This window comes from Pundamilia nyererei, unplaced genomic scaffold (assembly GCF_000239375.1).
Source record: "Pundamilia nyererei isolate P.nyererei 1_Seehausen unplaced genomic scaffold, PunNye1.0 scaffold00069, whole genome shotgun sequence".
In the NCBI taxonomy this organism is placed as follows: Eukaryota; Metazoa; Chordata; class Actinopteri; order Cichliformes; family Cichlidae; genus Pundamilia; species Pundamilia nyererei.
In genome coordinates, this window is record NW_005187470.1 from 964,474 (window position 1) to 986,360 (window position 21,887).

General features: G+C 39.3%; 1 protein-coding gene across 16 annotated transcripts in view; it reads right to left on the minus strand.

Moving 5' to 3' along the window:
* LOC102213110 (calcium-activated potassium channel subunit alpha-1) overlaps positions 1–21,887 on the minus strand; it is a 98,734-nt gene that overhangs the window by 36,746 nt on the left and 40,101 nt on the right. For 12 of the 16 annotated variants that reach the window (XM_005736402.2, XM_013911682.1, XM_013911680.1 and 9 more), the window contains 7 exons: positions 16,632–16,693; positions 11,391–11,484; positions 10,853–10,964; positions 5,020–5,095; positions 4,126–4,201; positions 3,828–3,998; positions 2,018–2,109 (listed from right to left, as the gene is read on the minus strand). In XM_005736402.2, the coding sequence (XP_005736459.1) occupies positions 2,018–2,109; positions 3,828–3,998; positions 4,126–4,201; positions 5,020–5,095; positions 10,853–10,964; positions 11,391–11,484; positions 16,632–16,693 (683 nt within the window). Of the gene's footprint in view, positions 1–1,840; positions 1,933–2,017; positions 2,110–3,827; positions 3,999–4,125; positions 4,202–5,019; positions 5,096–5,178; positions 7,673–10,852; positions 10,965–11,390; positions 11,485–16,631; positions 16,694–21,887 lie in introns of those variants that run through there. The other 4 variants (XM_005736410.2, XM_005736403.2, XM_005736411.2 and 1 more) reach the window with 3 other exon arrangements.

Sequence of the window (21,887 nt, forward strand, 5' to 3'; positions counted from 1 at the left end):
AGCATATTATTTGAATATTATTAAATTGGCTCAACTGACTATAGTTGTGGGGTAACCAGAACTTTATGATGAGTTTGACATAGATACTGCTACTTATTAACATTTCATTATGAAGTTATATTGCTGCTGTACTGTATTGAACCACGATGACGCAATTTACACTTCAATCCATAAAAGGGATCGCTAAGCTACGTGACCTTTTGAGTCATTGGTATGGAGTCTGCACAGCCTCTCCCCATTTTTGTTACAATGAAACAATTCCCAACAGGATAATCACAGTTTATAACACAGTGAGAGAATCCTACAAATGCCACTATTAAGCATGACAACAGTACATCGATATGATTACACTGAAAAATATCTGCCTTTTCAAGATATTTGTGGCTGTTATTTGAGTTCCTAAAGTCATATTTTCTAAAAAAAAAAAAATTGGAAAATCTTTACCAAATCATTATTATTATAAAGTCCTTTTATTATACAGTCAAGGCAAAAAGAAAGTACACCCTCTGTCAATTCTAAAGAATTACATATCAGGGCATAACAAAAATAATATTTAGCCCTTAACATGTTTTAAAGTTAGGCCAATACAACCTGGGATGACACAGTGACATATAACACCATGCCATTATGTATTTATACCCTTACATTTGACTCTAGATAACTTTGGTATACAGGAGTTCATAGCTGACTCAAAGGCTGCAATGTGTCCAGGTTCATGCCTAAAATCATCACTCCTCCACCACCTTTGCTGGACAGTTGGAGCGAGTTGTGGTGCTGTGCATTGTGGCCACTTTGGTCCTCTCTGTCCAAACGATAGAAGACTTGCAGTTTGTTCAGATGCAACTTTGCAAACCCAAGCCATGCGTCCACGATCTTTTTAGAGAGAAGGGAAGCCATGCAAGTCTTTTTCTAATAGTACTATCACACACTTTAACATTCGCCATGATAACTAAGGCCTGTAGAGTCTGAGAAGTAGCTCTTCTGTTTGTTTTTTGTATTTTGAGCATCGCACAGTGTGACTTGGGGGTGAATTTGCTGGGATGTTCCCTCCTTCATAGATTGGCAGCTGTCTTGGATGTTTCCCCTTCATCCTCACTGCAGAATAATGGACTTCAAATTGTTAGCAGGTGCTTTATAACCCTCCCCAGACTGTTGGGCACCAACAACTCCTCTCTCTCTCATTGCTGATCTCTTGGCGTTGTGTTTACCCACGCCTGAACGGGCCAGACCAGCAAACTGCCAAAACTTCTGCCTCGCACTTTTGACCGTTAATGAAGTTCTTGTGATCATCAGCAACCTTGTAATTCCAATGGAAGCTGTAGAAGTGTACTGAGTTTTTCCACACACTGCTTCTGCAACTTGGTATGGTGTAATACATTTACTTAGTTTCAGGACCTTTTTTTATCGCCTGTATTTAAAAACTTAGAACTGACAAAGGGCATTCTTTTTACAATAACTGTAAATACTTACTGAAAACAGGTCACTTATTTTATGAAAATGACTTTTAGGACTCCGTAACAGACAATCACTTGCTTAAATGGAGATTTTTTTTTACAGCGTAAAACCAGACATTCATTTATTCAAAAAAAAAAAAAAAAACTCTAGCAATGACAGCTCGTACACATCTAAAAGCAGCAGAAATAAATACACATTTATCATGGCCAAGTTCTTCAGTCACAGTGTGACTTTAATGCTCATTGAGATCATTACAATTCAAATCATAATCATGTCACCTCTTTATGAGAGGGCCACTTGAGTCACACAAAACCACACCATTACAAATCTGCTGTTTTGTCTGTCTGTCTGTTTGTTTTCTATTTTATTTATTTGTTTGACTTACTTTCTGCCTCTGGTCGAGTTATAACTCCCTCCATATTTCTTCCGATTAAGGATGAGAGCAGCAATTTCTGGCACGTAGCGAGCAAACATGGCCTACATGCATGGAAAAGAAAAAGAAAAGGGCATGCAGAGAAGGTTCTACTGCGGCGGAGGCAGTAGAGCCTCCTTGAATACTTACTTTCTCCCATTAACCGCACTATAGGAACCACCATATTTCTTGCGGTTTCCTATTAACTCTATGATTTCAGGGACGTAGCTTGCAAACATGGCCTAAGGAGAAGATAGGAGACAGAAGAAGAGACTAAAAAAAAGACAAGCAAAGAAGAGCAGGTCCTCTATTTTAACTTTAGAGAAATCTGTGAAGTCTGAAAGAGGAGCGCTACTCTACGCGCTGGAGTAGGTTTTTTTATGTGTTAACAGGAAAACGGTGAAAGAGAAAAAGAAACGTGTAATTATTCAAATTGACTGAAGAAAATCATGTGAATGTAAGCTGAAGTTATGTCACAGTTACATTCACAATAGAGAAAAAGTATGACAATGGAATCCAGTTTAAAGGCTAATATTTTCAGATACTGAAAGAATAAAGGAGAAAAATGAAAGCAGATGAGCGACATGTTGAAGAAAAAAATTAAGAAAAAACCTTATGTGCCATGTTTCGCCCAACAAACACACGTCGGGTTGATTTCAGTAGCACAGCTCAATGGATGGCAAACAACTTATGGCTGCACGCCACTGCCCAACCACCTGAATATTCCTGCGTGGAGGAGGCAGACGTGCCAGCTTACAACAGATCCAAGAAATTAGCCTAAGTATAAAATTTGTTTTTCTTTTTACAGTGTTTTTAACAAAACACCTCAGCCTTTCCCCTTCAAGCTTAGAAAAATCTATCAGCATAAAATATATTTTGTATTTTGTTGTTCTGACCCTTCAAATTAATTACAAAGCAATTCATCATTTACACCTCTGCTTTTCATTGCCCTACAATAATAGAGAAATAAAGCTGCACAGTGCCCTCCAGTGGGCAAACTACACAATGTCGATTAAGACTTCTGGCTCTAATTTAACTAACAGTATAGATAACCACTCTCATTCTTAATGACGTGTAGCACAAAACAAAATGCAATCGAAGGGAAAAGTGGGCCTGATTACACCCTTTGAAGGTCTGCAATTGGCTTGATGTCTGTTTCACACTGGTGATTTTACAGGCCACTGTGCAGGTGAATGAAAACTGAAATATCTTGAAAACAATCTTCACCAGAGAAGCTATATAGTCACATGAGCCCCCTAGCATGCCTTTTAAGTTTAACGGTAGATTATTATTAACCTTTATTATGGTTTTTTTTGCATAATTTTGAGCAAAATGAAAACATTTCAGATTTAGAAGACTGAAAAGTCGCTTTAATATACCTCAATCTTACCTCAGTTAAATCCTGGTATTTGATCATATCAAAGTACTGTATGTCCACGCTGAATAATACTTTATAATCCGGTTAACTGTGCCCTCTAAATCGTCATTGCCTATTTTCTTTATCAGGTAATTCGGGTCTGTGTTAAATCCCCGACGGGATATTTTCTGCCAGACTATTCTGAAAGTTGTGCAGGAAGAGGACAGCAATGTTGCTACATCCATATAAAGCTGGGCTGTCATGAATCAACTCTATCTCACTGTGTTTGTTGGAAAGAGGGAGGGAAGGCAGGAGGGTGGAGCCACCTGAAACCGTAGTACCTTTACAGTTAATAACAGATGCAAAAATTCTCAAATATTCTACATGTCATTTAAATCAAAACTTCAGCATTATACCAAAATCAATGCTGCAACACTGTGGACAACTCATACAGTACATGACATGCAACATACTGTGGTGAAGTGGTGAGCCACAAATACACTTCAATGTGAACAACGGGTGAAGCGGGCGTCTCGACTTAAGTCCCAGCATTTATGTGATGGAGGATTTTAAGCAGGAATAAGTAATGAGAGGGATTTTTACCAAACCACCAAGGATGAAGAAGACCATAAACAGGCGGCCCAGGGTGGTTTTTGCATACACGTCTCCATAGCCAACAGTGGACATTGTAACCATGAGTAAGTAGACACATTCCCAGTAGGAAAGTGCCTGGGAATTTTGGAAGTTTTCCCAAGGATCCCCTGAGTTTTCCACCTGGAACAAAGGTCAGAATTTACACAACGACCACGGAAACACACAGGCCTTTGATGAAGCAGTAAATAATTACTGATAATAGGCATCCAGTTGCTACACAGCACCACCACATTTTCACCTAACTTACCAAATGAATGAACCCTGCTGCAGTTAGCCATGTGCTTATGAAGATTGAACACAGGTTCACCAGCTTAATCGAGTTGCTATGTTAGAAAGAGCCAGACAACAGAAGATGAAGTATTAACTGTAGCTGTTACACCGGCATAAGAAGCCAAACTGGAAGCCCTAGCTCACACAAAAATTCAGTCTATGCTTTAAAACACATTATAAGTCTGAGACTGAAATCAGAATTAAGGTTCAACCTGAACTATTAAAATATGCAACATGAGAGATTTAAGCTCTTAAAACTGTAGCTTCTACTTGAATTTATAGCTTGTACTTTTTCTTGTGTTGTGGTTAGCCATGCTATTCTTGTTACATGTGGCTTTGCAAAAAATAAAAAAATAAAAATCCAAGCAGGCTCCAGGATATTTTCATCATATACAGCTGAAAGTTAAGCCTAATGTCAGTGTAAACAAATGCATTATCAAAGAGTCTGTTATCTTTAATGCGTACTATAATCAGGATTTATTAAGTATTGCAGTGTATATGTTATTGCAGTGCTGTCCCTGTTTGACTTCTATCCACTTCTTTGTCTGTTCTGTCAAGTGAGAGGATTATTCTAAAGCATGTCGATATACTCAAAGCTCTTTCTGACGTGACATCTGTGCAAAACTCTTTAATTCTAAGCAGAAGGGGCACAGCAGCAACGACTGCATGATATGGTACGGTGATATAGTTCAGTGTGCACAACACAGTGCAGAGAAATACACTTGATGTCAGCGTTCGCCAAATGAAACCTTGTGTTTATTTTGCTGTCAAAATAAAACTACATTCTTTCTTCGCGTGAAGCAAAAGGCAAGTGAAAAACAAACTGTCAGCTGTATGAACAAAAAAGAAGAAAAAGCATCAATAAACTTACCTTGTCTTTAGTATATTCAAAAACTGTAAAATTTCTGAGAACTGTATCAATCTTAAGGCCCTTAAAAACCTCAAACCTGTGAGAAAATAAACATAAAACACTGATTAGCAACAAGTCAGGCATCGTGAATGATATCTGATCGTCATTTAACAACCATACCTTTCATACTTTCATCCATGTTTACAAGCTTCATTGGATTCATATTGACAAAAAGTAAAGTCCAACAGATCGACAGGTACTAAGCACTTACGATATTAAAAGAAAATATTTGAAATATTTGTGGGGAAATAAAGCATAATAAAAAACACAAAACAAGCTCGGCATCCCAGATCTTCATCAACTCATAACACTGTGTTTTAATCTCAAGAGCCCCGCTCTGCACCGGCATCTACCTGATACGTGCGTCATTCCCAGTGGATAAAACTGAACGTGGACGAGATGAAAACCTGGATTAGAGTAAAGACAGGTGGATGCTGCCACGCCAAATTGAATGAGTAAACAGATGTGACGTCAAATCCTAAATTTGAGGGTATTTATTTGTTGGGAGAAATAAATGGAGCCGGTGCACGCTGCCAACAGTCCAAGGACGGCAGAACACCAACAAACGCCAGCCTGAGCTCCTGCTCATAATCACCACTTGGCTGTATTCACATTCAGGTTAAATGACGACCGTGTCATCGCGTGTTTAATGCCGTTACTGTCGATAAGCTCAGATGATCTGCCACAAAATCACATCTGATAAAGTCAAATATTTGCGCTACGCTTCATCGCCGCACTGCAGCAAACAGCCTGCTAAAGGGCGCCTCATATCTGAGCTTGAAATCTAAATGATTCATAGAACTCACTCATTTTGAGAAAGAAAAGCTGCACTTTTCACAGTGTTTGAGCTGCATAAAAAATTAAACGCCACCTCAGCCAAGAGAGAGCAATCAAGTTAAATCCGTATCCCTCTGCATTAATTGGGATGATAAATTCTCCTGCTGGAGTGGATTTGTGTGAATGCCAAGTGACACAAATCAAAGACATTACAGGCAATCATTCAGTTAGAGAAAATAAAAATAAATCATCTTTTTTTTCTTTTTTATAACAACTAACTGTGTTATGCCGTGCCAAGCGAGTGTTTGCCAGATGCAGAGCATAGCACACAGCAAATTTTGAACATGCTCCAGCTGACCCACAGCATCCAGCACAGGGCTTTAGAAAGAGATTCCCCTCTGCTCTCACGTCCTGAGGATCTTACCCCAGTAGGAGATCACATGGAAGCATGCACCGAAGCTGTAGCAAATGCTGTCCTGGTCCTCTTTATCAATCACCTGGCCGTGGCCCATCCTCACCCTGTAGCCATTCTGGAAGAGCTCCCCGGTGGATTTTTTCCGTCTTCTTGTACTAGAAACCTTCTGGGAGTGTGTGCCTCCATCAGGCCCCCTGTACACTAACATCTTAGTAGGAATCATGTCTAGAAATTGGGTGAAAGTCTTCAGCTTTAGTCCGAAATCTACTTCACATCCACATCTTCACTGTTCTTCGTCTGCCTTACCAAATATTTCACATGAAAAAAAAATTTAAAATCTCCTCCAGAATATAAAAAAATTTAAAAAATCCACAAAAACAGCCAGGTGCTTTCATGTTTCATATTTGCACCCGACCGGCTGGCGTCAAAAACAGGTCTTTTTTTCGAAGAAGTATTTTGATCTGATTTACCTCGGACCTTCACAGTATCCTCGTGGCGAGCTTAAAGCAAACCCTTTTCCCATCAGGATATTAGAGTGTAAGCTCCTTTAGGAATCATCCAGGGAAAGGAAGAGGCCAGACAGCAAGTCTGTCCATCAGCTGGCTTCACAATGTAGCCTACATCTCATCCCAATAACACGGCAACTGCTGCTGACAAACCAAATTTCATTCTCTAATCTTGGAAAGGCACAGAATGTATTGTAGTCTCACATTTAGAGCAGGAAACAAGATGTCATGTGAACAGTAAAGCTGTGTAGGGAAAAATGAAAAGCTTTGGCAATCACTGTTGTGTTTTACTATGGATTTAGTGCTTCAACAATAATCCCTAAATTAATCGTAGCTGATGTAATAGCTGTTATTGTAGTTATACAAAAAAGAAAAATCACCGTACAGAAAAAATACATGAACTGAAGTTCATTCATTCATCCTTTTAGTGCATTTCAGAAGACTGAGCAGTTCAATTAAAGGACTCGTTTTAATATTCAAGTGATATTAAGAGTAATCTGAAGAGAACTAACTGAGAAAAGAGTGAAATTTTAAAAAGAGGGTTTGTTTTTTTACAGGTCCTGTAATTAACCGAAATGTATCTGGGCTCTTCAACCTCTTTATTTATTTAACACATATCACAAATATTTAAATTCGGTTACACTGGTGCACATCGGTGCAGTTAGAAAGGTACGTAAAAGAATAACAGAGCTGTAAAAAATAATCCGGGCTCATTTTACTACTTCAGGACTTCATTGTTCTTACTAATTCATGACTCAGATATCAGTCCACGAAGTGTTGCAAAGAGACGTGAGTGAAGGCGCCAAAAGCCAAAAACACTTGGAACCACAGATCAGTAAACTAAACATGCAAAATATGACATTTTTCTATGAGCAAAGATGCATGTCAACTTACACTCACCAGCCACTTTTTTAGGTACACCTGTTCAACTGCTTGTCAATGCAAATATATGATTAGCCAATCACATGGCAGAGTGCTTCAAAGTGATAAAAAAGACCAAGATATGCAGAAAAGCATCTGTGGACAAACTCTGAAGCAGATGGGCTCCCACAGGAGAAGACCACACCAGATTCCACTCCTCAGCTAAGTTGTTTTTGTGGGGAATATTATCTTCACATACTGTGGGCCCCTTAGTAGCAACTGAGTATTATTTAAATGCCATGGCCCACCAGAGTATTGATGGTGATGATATTCATTACTTTATGACCATAGTGTAACCGTATCCTCGTGGCTGCTTCCAGCAGAATAACATGCCATGTCACAAAGCTCAAATCATCTCAAACAACAACAGAGCACCTTTGTTATGTGGTGGTATAGAAGATTGTGGACGTGCAGTTGACAAATCTGCAGCAACTGCATGATGCTGTCATGTCCTATGGATCAAAATCTCTAAAGCATTTTTCCAACAGCTTGTTCAACCTATGCCACAAAGAATTAAGGGAGTTCTAAAGCAAAACAGGACCGAACCCAGTGCTAGTAAGGTGTACCTAATAAACTGTCCAGTGACTGCATACGAAGCATAAAAACCCAGAACCAAAAACGATTATCTTTTCAGCTGCTGCAGTTTGTTTCTGCGTGAAATATCTGAAGGCATATTCTCCGTAACATCCAAAATGTGTGTCATGCTCGCACCCCGAAGCCTGTCATGCATCAATGAGCTTGTTAATGTGCGATAATATTGGTGCAAACTGGATGTATTTGTGTCAAAGCGTTCAGACAGCAGGACCGGCAGATTGGCAGTTCAGCTAAGCACTCAGTGAAATTTGGACTTTCGAAGGGAAGAGGCAATTCGACAGCAGCTGAGCCGGATGCGACCTCATCACTTGTTTGACCTCAGTTTAGCCACACACTAAATCCTCCATGACCAACTGCACCGACCATACTAAAAGAGATTAAGATGCTTTCCATTGAAAAAGAAAGAAAGAAAAGAAACAACAATACATTTTTATGCTTGGAGTTAAGAGCGATCAGCAGAAATCATTTTTTTAATCAGTAAAATTAAATAGACCTCTCTATTCTATAAGTGTCCCAGTGAGCCAGCATGGGCAGCATGACACCCTCAAAACTAAAGCAGGTAAATGGGATAATTTAGTATGAATTACCAACAATTTTATTATTTACAGCTCTGCTTTTAATTCGCAAACCATGCCCGAATGTCTTTTTTCTAAACCCTCAACAGTAGCCTACGAGTACAATATTAAAAACTAATATCCAGCATACAGCCTGCGCATGTGTAATTTCATTCTCTAGACAGCCTTCTATCTCCTCTCCATGCACCTGATGTGTGACAGGAAGCTCTCTGTTTTGGCTTGTATGAAATACAGTGAAATGAGTCACGCAGGGCTGAGCGAACAACAAAAGCAACAACACCTACACAAACAGTAACAGCGGAACAACGGGGTGCTAACAGTAATAACCGAATCTCAGTGCTGCTCACGCTGTTTGACAATTTAGCAAAGCCTTAACCGAACAAACCTATGTACATGTTCAGATTCTCAAAAGGCTACTGTTGGCTATATGAGTACTGACAAGAGAAATGTTGTCATATAATGTAAACTATTAGAGGTGTATCAAAATATATGTTGATATTATGACCATGATTTGAGTCGTTTGCTAATCTGAGCTTCTTAGACATAAAGATATTAGAAGCGATCGACTGATAATAAAACAAACTGTGTGTCCGAACCACAATATCGCTCTAACATTATGTGGATAATAGTGATTTAATCACTGTGACATGGCTGTTGTGTTTCTTGACAACAAGCAGACATATTTGTTGTGTTAGTAAGCCTTAGACTGCTATGATAGATGGAAAACCAACGCTGAAACTGAACAGAAGTGTTCCTACGGTGTCATTCTGCTCTGCTACGTGGATGAATGACTTTTACATCATCTCTAAAGAAATATTCTTCTCTTTTGATGCACTGTCCATAAATGCTAACTCAGTGCCAAAAGCAAAGCAACAACCAGTCTGCACACATTGTGAAATTTTGCAGATTAAATAATCCAACAAAAACACAGAAATTGGACCAGACATCAAGTACAAGTACAAATACCATTAAGGAATTGATGAATAACACAATAACTATATGTAAATGTATATAACACTATAGACAGTCTACAACATGTATAAACAAAATAACAATCTGATATCCAAAAGACAGCCGATCAGCTAAAATGCAAGCTATACTCCCATGTGTCCACCAGATGGCAGCAGCAACCAGCATCAATACATTCTACTGTTTCCTGTTTTGACACCGCAAGTCACAATAAATCTGCTCAGTGAAAACGCACAGGCACATTATTGAAGTGTAGTAATCAGGCTGTTCTACTGACTTAAGAGGGCAGGAGTGTTTCTTGCTGAAAGCATAGCTGCTGTTGGTTATATGGAAGATTTGTTCTTCAACCCCTCAACTTAATCCCCTAATTTCTCACAGACCTCTCCGAGTGATGAGCTTCAGACATTTAGAAGATTGACTTGTATTCCTGCGCTCCAGCCCCCAACAAAGCCTGTTACCTTTTTTTTATCCTTTCGTGTACTTTTCAGCCACACCGTGATTTCATTTGAGTGTTATTAACGGTGCCGTAGAGAGCTCTGCTGGAGAGGTGAAGGGTATGTGAATGACAACTGCAGTATAAAGCCTGCTAAGCACAAGACCGGGCCAAAGACATGGACTCAAGTGGCACACCTTTTCAGTCATACAACATTTGATCCTACGTTAAAGCAAGCCAGCATGAGTTCAGTGAACAAAGATAACAAAGCGTTTGAGTCATTATTGCTGATCAACTTACATGCTGTGCTGTACCAGAGGTTTTTGAAAATGATGCACAATTCCATCATGATAGCGAGAATCTTATTCTTCATGCACGTCATGCAGTGTGTCAGCATGAAGTTAATTGCATGACAAAAGCATCAAACTTATATGGCTAACAATAGGGGCGCACCAATGTCTGTCTTTGCAGCTTTAGTGATGTGCTGAGATTATCTGGTGTGCAAACGACAGCTGTTAGACTTGTTAAATCCACCAGGGGGCACTGCAGGCCACTGATAAATAAATGCTCATTGATTCACTGCCAGTAAAAAGAGCCTTCTTACCAAGCCAGCTCCTGTTCAGGTACACTGACACAAACACTGGAGGAACGGTGAAGAAGTCCACCACAGAGTTCACCTCCAGCCAGAACCACAGCTTGTCATTGGCAGCAATAAACTGCGAACACAAAGAGTAGAGTAAAAATTTAAAAAAGAGAGAAATTTGCTACTTTTAAATGAAAACACAAGAGAAAATCACAGAGGAAAATTCATAAATCTTCCCTTAACGCTTTCTCCAATAAGGACGTAATCACGACTTCTTCTTTACCCTTATTAACAAGTTTTGACACCTTAATATATATCAGCAAAGATGTGGTTTGATGACCATTAGAATAGGTTCCTGGGTTTTTCCCAGGGTAGCTCCAGTTAAGCTGTATAGGCAAAGATCACCCTCACTAACTTCTGATGCACGCACAGTCAGTTTGTTCTGGAAGCAAACATGACACAAACTGCTCAGTTTGGAAAAGAGAAACAAGGGCTACATCTAGTAGGCGTCCAAGGGGGAAAAGAGTTAACTGAGATGGGGACTCTGAGTTCTACTTACACGGAGGCCAAAGTAGAGCAAGAAGAAGACGTTGAATGCCATGTCAATCTGCAACGTGAAGTCTTTGTAGAAGTTCTGACAGGACTCGATGGGACTGTTAGACAGAGACAAAAACAAAAGATGCTCATGTCCAAAGGCAGGTACTGACAATGGAGTGTGAAAACACAAGGTCATTTCTTTGAAATCAAAATGTTTCATGAAAAATAAAACATAAAAGATGCATTCTTCTTTTCCTGAAAATGCATTTTTAAGATTTCCAAAAAGAAGAGAAAAATAAGTGCTCAAAAAAGTGCAATAGTAAGTGTTTTCCAATGTTTTTTTCTGTTGAGAAAGGACATGCATTTATTGTCACACAAGCAGTAACTTGTTGCTGTACCTGATTAACCCTTAAATAACTGCAAAGCAATGTATCTGAAGAATATGTTGAATTCCCAGAGCAATATTTCACATTGAAACGGTGCCCCGTTCCCATGAGTCGTGCATTTCCCATCTCATATGCAAACATTTTGCATAAATATTAGATCGAACATGATGGAAATGCAGAGGCAAAGCAGTAGTTTAAGGGTTAAATGCATGCAGGGTTCATGTCTCTTTTTTTGTTTAATGAAATCAAGCAGCCATAGCAAATGCTAGCAATGTAGTGAAGTCTCACCCTTAATAAGCTTGTATCTGGCACAAAGAATTCAAATAAAGAGAAATAATTAACCAAGTAAATGTAAATGTAATAGGTTAGTATGATTGCGTACCAATATTCATGTCCTGAAAGTGAAAAAAAAAAAGCCTTAATTATTATTACTAACACCTAAAATGAAAACACAGGCTTAGTGCACATTTAAAATAGAACAAGACTGAGAAACAGTAAGCAGTTAAAGCATTAACTGATTAATAAATGTTTTAATGAACAGCTGATCATTTATGTAAACAGTGACTGTTAGTTGTGTTAAAGTGGGAATCTTCACTGTAGTAATGAATCGGTTAGTCAATCTGGAGCAAGTTCATGTACGACAATTTTGCTGCTTTTAGACACAGATGAACACTTGATTTTTAGACCATTCATCATACAAATCATATTTGTCTATCTAAGTCCAAAGAACTTTTTTATTATGATTTTTGATTATTTTTGATTTTATCCACAAAATTGGCTGATAAACTTTTGGGGTTTTTTCCTGCAAGCAGAGACTGCACGTAGAGTTCTTTTGAATCACATTAGCTCCAAGCAGGTATCTCTCATGGATTTAGCTTGTTGGCTCTCTTTACCTGCAGGGCCCCTACACTTGAATTCACAAGCTTCGCTAATGCACACTGCTCAGCAGCTGCAGTTCTCCCCTGTGCTGTTTAATACCACTCGGATTAAAGCAAATTGCTTTTGTTACGTGAAAAAAAACAACTAATAGCCTCCCTGTGATAAAACACTATCCCTGTGGAGTACACAAAGTGATTATTTTTTTGAACCAATCCGATACAGAGCAGTGACTCCCATTTGATCTTTAGCTTTAGCATCACTGATGTGATGATGACTGATAGTCGTCAGGTTTCATCCCAGTTCTATTCGAGGATCTATTCTCTAAACGTTAGCTATATAGAGACTTCATTATAGTTCTGTTAAATTTTAACGCTTAAATTTTTTTTTTTTTTTACAACCTTCAACGACTCTCTAAGATATTTAGTAATTCTAATTAAAATAAGACTTAGTAAACCTAGAATGGTTTGCATCCTCAGTGTACAACAATACAGTACTTAATGTCTGCATTGCTCTTTTTATGTATTCAAAATTTACAGAGAAGGTGGTGAAAAATAAAATCCTAACTCATCTTCTCCATGGCATCTCTAAGAATAGCCCATGCTGGATGGTTCTGCCCTCGTTCACCGTAATGACACATCGGTCCAGTAAATCCCCATCATTGCAGGATGACAGACCACACACAGGCAGATCTGCAGAGCTAAATAATTGAGTTCCAGCAGGCCTGGTTTGGAAGATGTCTAGGAGTGTTATGGATCATGAAACAGTCCCTGCCCACAGCAGATCTGGTCTCTCCCTCCTTCATTCAATTCAGGCTCAGATCAATCAAGATGGACCAGCTCGCATGTAACGGGGCTTAATGCTGTCTGATGATACTGTATGTGCATATATTTTGCAAAGTAAAGGAATATTTTCACACAAATTCTGAGAATATTTAAGACTTTTATTGTTTCTACCAGCTCAAAAAGGCTCAAAGTAGAGCTAAGAGGAGATTCTGGATGTATACATAACCACTTGTTTCAAATCCAACATAATTTCTTTTTGTCAGTGTTAATGTTCTCTTCACAAGTGGTGAAAAAAATCAGCCACTGCCTGTCAAAGGTAACTCTGGGTTTTGCTTTGTCACATGTACTGTATATAAAAGATGGACGTAGATTCCAGGTCTTAAAAAAGCCAAGTCAGTGTTCAGGTGCACAGGCCTCAGTCACACAGTCACCCGGCCGGCAACCACATAGTATCCACTGGGTGCTACAGGGAAATGTGTATTCCTCAACAGGTTGGCGAGCTAGTTAAAATCAGTCTAAGATGGTGATGCATCAAAGACCTCCTTCTGATTGCTTTGGTTGCTAACAGATTGGCATAGTTTCGCATAGTCTGCATGGAAGATGTCCACTTGTCTGCAAACACTCACTAATTATCCACGAACTCTAGTGAAGCTTGAAAAATTGCGACACAAACCTACAAGTTGTGCCGTACCACTGAAACCAACATGTTTCAAAAAGTACAGTTTTTCTGTTTCCAGTTTGTGCTGCACTTTTACGGTTTTACAAAAACTTAGCGATTAGTTGCAGAGTGTTTTCAGATAAGTCTGCATCTTCTATGCAAACTATGTGTGATGTCAGTACCTCAATGCCATAAACAATCACGAGAAGGCTTTTGGTGCAGCATCCTTTGATTGCAATTCAGTTTCATCACTGGTAACCACTGGCAACTTTTATTTGGGAAACACACATTTTTCCCTAGTGAACAGTGGTTGCAAGGTGGTTGCCAACTGGTCTCTAGGGCTATGTGACTGGGACTTGGATCTGCATTCTTTCTAATAAATTCATCATTAACGAGCCTGTTGGTGAGTTTATGGTGTGAACTGAATAAAACAAGGTTGTCCATTTTGTAAATATGGCCAAAAAGGAGGAAAAGCAGGATATGATTTGACAGCACGATAGCTATGTCCATCTTCTATATACAGTCTAAGTTTGTTAGCTCTATATGAAGTCTAGAATCTTTGAGTGTTTAAAGTCATTATTGAAATAAACAACCAAACTATTTAAAACTAAGAAGATAAAATGAAAACATGTAATAGTTTGTTAGTATGGGACATCTCTCCAGCTGATCAGGTGATCCAGACTTACAAATGACAGTTACATAGAACCATGACGTCCACAGTAAGACAAAACTCAAGATTTATGAATTAAAGCTCCATGTACAGACCTAAACCTCCTCTGTGCAGCTCACAGCTCTTCTCTGAATATAAGTGGGTCTGCTATGTTGACATTTCTCTCCATGTCACTTTAAGTTAGGTCAGCCTGTCCATCATATAACAGCCTCAGCAAGGCTTGCACTAATTACAGGAAGGGCTATATCTGTTACAGTCTGCTGCCACTTGCGAGAGAGCAGCTAACTGGCTGCTCTTTGGCTCCAAGTAGTGAAAAAATGGTGTCTGAATAATAGAAAGACCTGGATAATACTGACTGAAAACTCAGGCAGAGAGCCTCATTGAACTAATATGGATATAAGTCAGCAAGCAGGTGCTAGGGCATCAGTCCTTCTACATTTAACAATGTCTCTTCTTATGCATGATGAGTTTAAAGAGAGAGAGGTTGAACGTCATCCTCCATCAGGTGAAAAGGCACTCGGAGACACTACAGGCAAGTTCTGAGAACAGGAGGCCACAGATGGCATCGGTAAGGATGTAACTCTATCTGAGCTTGTTCAGATAATGAAATGAGATCATGCTTGCAAACCACATCAGAGCAAGCCAAGCCCTCAGCTGTACGTCTTCTTATGCAATAACAAATAAGCTGAACGTGTGCCTGCAGGAGGCTGATTATATGAGTTTACAGCTCATTTTCCCTTCTCTGCTTTAACATTACTCCCAGTGGAGACTCACTGTGGGCTTGATAGAAGCTTTTATCCTGGCGTGTTTTACCCCACTTTCTTAATGACACTGTGTCCAAACACCACAAGGCCGCAGTAACAGTATACTGCCTCACATGTAGCTTAAAGAGCCTTCCGCTTCCTCTAGTCTGATTACCGATGGCGATTGTTTTGAACAGGAAATTTTGGACTTTCCTGCCTCTTTGAAAGTCTGATCCTTTCATTACAGAGATTAAGCAAATTTCATCTGTGAGCTCTAGCTGGTCGTCAGCGGAGATCGCAAAGGAGGACCGGAGCAGTTTACCTGGAAAATGATTGGATTAAACAACAAACAAGCAAAAAAATAGCAAGCCCGTGTTCTAAATGCCATATAACCATGACAAAGCACTCAGTGGTATTAAGGCTACCTTACATGAACTTCACATTCATGTGTCAGCACTACTACAAATAGAACTACAATAGATTTTAGCGATTTAGACAGTAATGTAACAAAAAACATCAGCAGCGTTATTACTACACTTTATATTCATTTCCCTGGAACTAAACTGCGGTTCTTTGTAAACTGAATTAAGCTAATTCAAACCTGACTGACTTTTTCTAATTGCACTGCGCTCCCCTACAAATTTTCCACCATTAGCTAGTTGGATCAGACGTTAAACAGTCATTAACCTGCTCCAAAGTCAACATAATGTCTGACAGCACCAGTTTGTACCCATATGCGAGTGACGCGGGTATTTCTCAGGTGAATTCACAGCTGGTGAGTGACCATTACATGTCCTGCCTTCTGCACACTACACCGAGGAGTGCTTCCAGAAGGAAGGATGAGGCTGGCAACAAGACGACTTCAGACGGTGACCTGAAAATTTCCTGGAGCTCATGACTGAAAACAGGTTTTGAGGCCAAGGACAGCAAAACTGAAGAACAAACTTCTGATATCAGTTTCATTAATCCATCTACAGACATGCTCTGATTGGTAGAGCTGCTATGAGGTTACATTTCCATGAAGACTGTGTCTAGCTATGAGGTTACTGATCTTAAAGTGAGTCATATCAGTTAAACTCTCAAAAACCTGTGAGCTACAGGGGACAAGAAAAAATTACAGAGTAAGTTTAAAGCTAATTACTTACTCAGAGGAATCTATGAAGTATATCACAAGGGCTCCGATGCTGAGTGCAAAAACGAGCACCACCTGCAGAGAATGGGGAAAAAATATATATTTTTACTTTAAGTTGAAGTGGTACAGTACAGTATATACACATGCACACTGGACTAGACAGCAGTTTTTTAATCTTTAAGATGTATTGGTAAATGGACACGAGCCACATTTGTCTCTAATTATTTCATTTATTTCACTATTTTAACTGATTTAACAACTTTTAGAAAATGAGAAAAACAACTGGATTAGGTTGAAATACGATGACATATTAGCAAGCTTAAAAAAAAATCAAATACATTTAAAAACTGTACAGTTTACACCATATGGATATTTGTCTTTGCCCAACAAAGAAGAAAAAAACAAAAATCCCCAAACGTTTTTTTTTTGGTCACAGCTTCACCATAAACTGATCATCATCTGGGTTTCAGAGTCATGTCAAAACAAACCGAAAATATCTCCTGATTGTTTAATTCCACGACATCAGAAAACCCTGAAACGCAGCATGTACGTAACAAATGTTTTACATAGCAAATATTAGATGGCTATTAATCAGCAGACCTTGTTGCATCTTGCCAGCCTGTTATTATTGTGTTATATAAACCAAAAAGAAAGAGTCACAGTGTCACAAACAGACTACAGTGTTACTGTATATCTGACAGCATAAATAAATACGCAAGAGCTTGCCTCATCATGTAAATTGGCAGTGGAGGTGTGGGCGAAGTGACAGAACGTGGCTTCAGCTTTCGGAGATGCAGCTGAGCCTGAAGCTTCGACGTTGACAGTGAAGCAGCACGATAATAAAAACCAGGGTGTCGCTTTTACTCTGTTCACGTTGCCTTCTTCTGCAGGGAGAAGACACTGATGAATAGATCCAAGTCTGGAAGTGGCCAATAGAATCCCAGGCCAGGAGGGAAGCAGGTTGCGGGGCAATAAATATGACTGTCAGTGATGGTGAGCCGCCAGCTCTGACACGGAGTGAGCTTAGGTGAAACTTAATCACTTCTGCCAGCCCCACAGGAGTTATAACACAGCATATCTAGTGATGGAGAAACCAAGATTCAGCTGATCCACCTTCGTTTCAGTCTACCCGTGTTCTCACCTGACAAAACTACTAACAGTGAAAACCAGGGAGTACTCCTTGTATTTGTCCAACCAAAAAAGGCAGCTGAAGATTATCAGAAATACGGGCCAGAAGATAAAAACCTCTAAAATCTCTAACTACAGCACATTTTAAAAAAAAAAAAGGAAAGTAGGCTAAAAAGCAGATAAACCAGTTTATACATCTTACATTTTGCAATGCAGCTGTTGCACAATCAGTTTTCTGCCATTTGGGATGGGGAAGACCTAGATTTTTAATCCTTTAAACATAATGTTAATGCTACAGCATCATCAATTGACATTTATAAGTCAAAAAGCACAGCAGCTTATTAAAACCGTTGTGAAACAAGTGTCCTAATTTTCCCTTTTACAGCCAGCGCTAATGTAGACGAGGGCGCGACCCCGAGAGACACAAATAAGAACAGAAAGGTTTCTGCCAGACAGCAGAACAAATGTTCTACATCCCGAAATACACTAGCAGGTTATCTGCAAGCCTACCTGGCTTTCATCTATTTAGAAATGACACAATGGCCATCCTGAACAAGAAACCAATGGGCATGCATAATGAATGAACCCCGGTTAATTCATTTCCATGATGTGAAATTGTCTTGTCAACCTGCAACCACTGATGGCTCTGTAATGACAAAAAGCACCCGCATGCATTTTTAATCATCCCCTCTTCTTTCAAAGCCAGGAAATCTCTTTATGCCTCTGACTGTCCCAGTTTAGAAACTGGAAACAATGTTGCTGCAACCCTAGAAATGCTAATCCCAACAGAAGACGACGACTCAGCAACGGCAGTAAATAACACACTCGGGCCGTTACAATGACTGGGCAGTCATGACTCAGTTTGTCAATGAAGCGACATCAGGCAGTGCCAGCGTTCATCATTCATCTCTGTCATCCCATAATGATGCATCACATCTGTATATTCAGCCTCCCTCGGATGTTTGCTGGCAGATGGCTCCACCCACAAGGGGGCACAGAGCTCACAGAGAGGACTGACCACTCCTGCATGATAACCAAGGGAGCTGCCAAGATATACTCAACTCAAATTTGCATTTATTTTTTGACAACATACTCTTACTTAATGCCAGCGTAGACTGCACGTCAAGAAGAAATTTGCATTAAAAGAAATCTTTTTCCCAGAAATTTAAACAACTGTTCACTGCCAGGATGAAAAACTTTGCATCTTTACGGGCAGGTTTCAAGTCATGAGACAAGTCACTGGAGGCAAATCCAAGAACTTTTGAATTTAAAAATGATCCTTTTTAAATCAGTATTTTGTTACACAGCTGAAAGGAAGCACTTTTGATCTCTTGGTGTTAGATTTTTCAGTCGGGTCTTCATGTTGCACTTGATGACGCACAGATATATTATGTAAACATTGTCCTCGGTGACTATTATCGGCCTATTTTCAAATGAGATGACATTCACCGCTGTCACTGGTTGATATTTATTCACTGAGTCGCATCAGCTGTAAATGGTTACATTGTCAGAGACGGTATGATGAACGGGCAGCACGGTGTTACGGCTACAACCAGCTGGAGCCTTCCTGTGTGAAGTCTGCGCGTTCTCTCCGTGCTTCAGTGGTTTCTCTCTGGGTGCAGTCCAAAGAAGTGGGTGGGTTATGCTAATTAGCCAACCTAAATTAGCCGTAGGTGTGAATGTGGGCATGAATAGTTATTAGTCTACGTGTTGTCCAGGGTGCACCCCACCTTTCACACTACGACAGCAGGAATAGACTCCAGTGCCCCCACAGCTACTTTGGATTGAATCAGCAGAGTGTAATGACTGTGATAAAGAGGTGGGAATCTTTAAACCTCTTACTTATTTAGTTTTTGAATACCTGGCATAAAAAGTGAATAAAAAAAACATTAACCTTTGTGGTAAATGTGTCTTTGGACAAGGTTTGGCTTTTGCGCTGTACCCATGACTAATGGTTATCAAGTGTTTCTTGATTTAAATGTGAAAAAGGTTTTAAGTAGGGTTGCTTTTAAGATTTTATCACTTGTATGTCTAAGGCTTTTAAGAAAAAATACTAAAACTTGGAATTTAATCTGAAAGAAAACTCACAAGAGAAAGCTTAACTATCTGTGAAGCAATCTGCATAAATAATTGACCGATTCAATAAGAAATAAATAGATAGAAAAGAACAAATTTAATTTTTGACTCCAATATCATCAGTGATGCTGTGTATGGTGTGCAGGGCTGCAGAGTGCACAAGCAGGTCTCAAGCCTTCAGAAGGCAACCTGCAAACATCAAAAAACCCACTCATTCTCCTCCACTCTTCCTGAAGTGTGACTCACCATCATCATGTACATACGAGAGCCAGCATCTAACACAAAAACTTCTATTTTAATAATAGTTAAACGTTGTAAAAATTGGTGAAATGAAAGAGGTGAAGACTGACAGTAGCAGTTTGATGAGAATCCGATAAATTTATTTTTCCCCATAAATACCTTTTTCAAATAAAGGATCTGGATCTTTTGAATGCTCATTAAGATTTTTGTTGGGAAGAAATGTGCTAATTCTGCAATGGAAGTCTCTCTTCCCCCGATAGGAGAGGGAGAACCAGTAACCAGTTTGCCCCACGTTCTCTTAAAGCGTGTAGTAAATATAGGATCTTGATAAACAGTAGATGCATTGAGAGTTGGGTACGGCACTGCTTAATCCCATTTGTTCATGGGAGCAGAAATCTCTGACCTAATGTTCCTTATGGATGACTGTCCCACAGCAGCTTCAACCACCACACGGTGATGCTTTCCAAAATAAAATGACCTAAGGACTACCCTGGGAAACTCCAGCCAGCCCATCTGTCTGACCTCAAATGCTACATTGATTCATGAGGTATCTCGTGCATACCACAAAAATACAGAAACGCACAAGAGAGACTGAATAAGTTGATGTGCTATCATTGAGCTGAAAAGTATTTGTAATCCACAAGGTAAGATAACTTTAAACTTCAGATTCGTTTTTTTAAAGGACAAAGTACAAAATTTAAATTGCTGCAGTCTCATATATATAAATATATATTTATGTTTTTTTACTTCACTGAAAACTGATTTGGGATTTCTGTCTGAGATGGAAAAATACAGAGTTTCTGTAGTTTTAGAGCAGCTGTAAACGTCTGTGAGATCGGCCTTGGTCTGTGAACAATGCTGTAGAGTCTTTATGACTGTTCTCAATAACTACGCTTCATCCTTTTCCCGAGGTGATAACAGCAAATTAGCATGTTTACAACAACAGCTGTAAACGTGATTGAGTGCAGCCTTGACAAACACAGACAACGGATGAACATCTTAGACATTTGCAGTGTCATTGCTGACACGGTGCTGTTTCAATGGGCAGCGCATGCAGTAGGAAAACCCAAGATTGGAGAGATGTTATAACTGGCCACCTGATTGATGATCAACTCGTAGCTGTAAATGATTTCTGAGTAATGTTTGTACCCAGCAACAGTTTAGAAACCACGGCCATATCTGCAGTTTTAGTTCTATCTTGTATTTTCATTACAGCAAGTAGCTGATATGTTCTATCTTCTATTAAGGACATCTTTGTTATTGCTGAATCTGGTTGAAATGGCCATTTGAATAGTCTAGAGGTGACACTGCAAATGGGAAGGGAAAATAAACTCTTACAACAACAATAATAAACCGAATAATACGCAAAATCACCCTAAATCTGCTGTACGTGTTCATCACTAACAGACTAATAAAAAGGTTTTATTAGTATTTTAGTGATTTACAATTAAAATTTTGTCAATGAGTAGTTATAACTTTCCGAGCATCAGCAGACACAATTAAATATATTTAAATTTTGTTGCCAGGCTGTTAACTGCTGTTTTATTTTTTTAGGTTCTAGGACACACACACACACACACACACACACACACACACACACACACACACACTTCAGCAGTCTTAATGTCACATTCATCATTCTGGCAATATTGATTTAAACTTTAATTGTTTAAAGAAATAAAGCATTTCAATACCAATATAGTGAAAGTGTAGTTAAAGTAAACACCCACGTGTGTAATACAATATGCACTACTGCAAATAGCAAGCTTCTTTTGGTTTAGAGCAATGGGGTCGTCACACGCGTTGTTATGGGTTAACTGGTCCG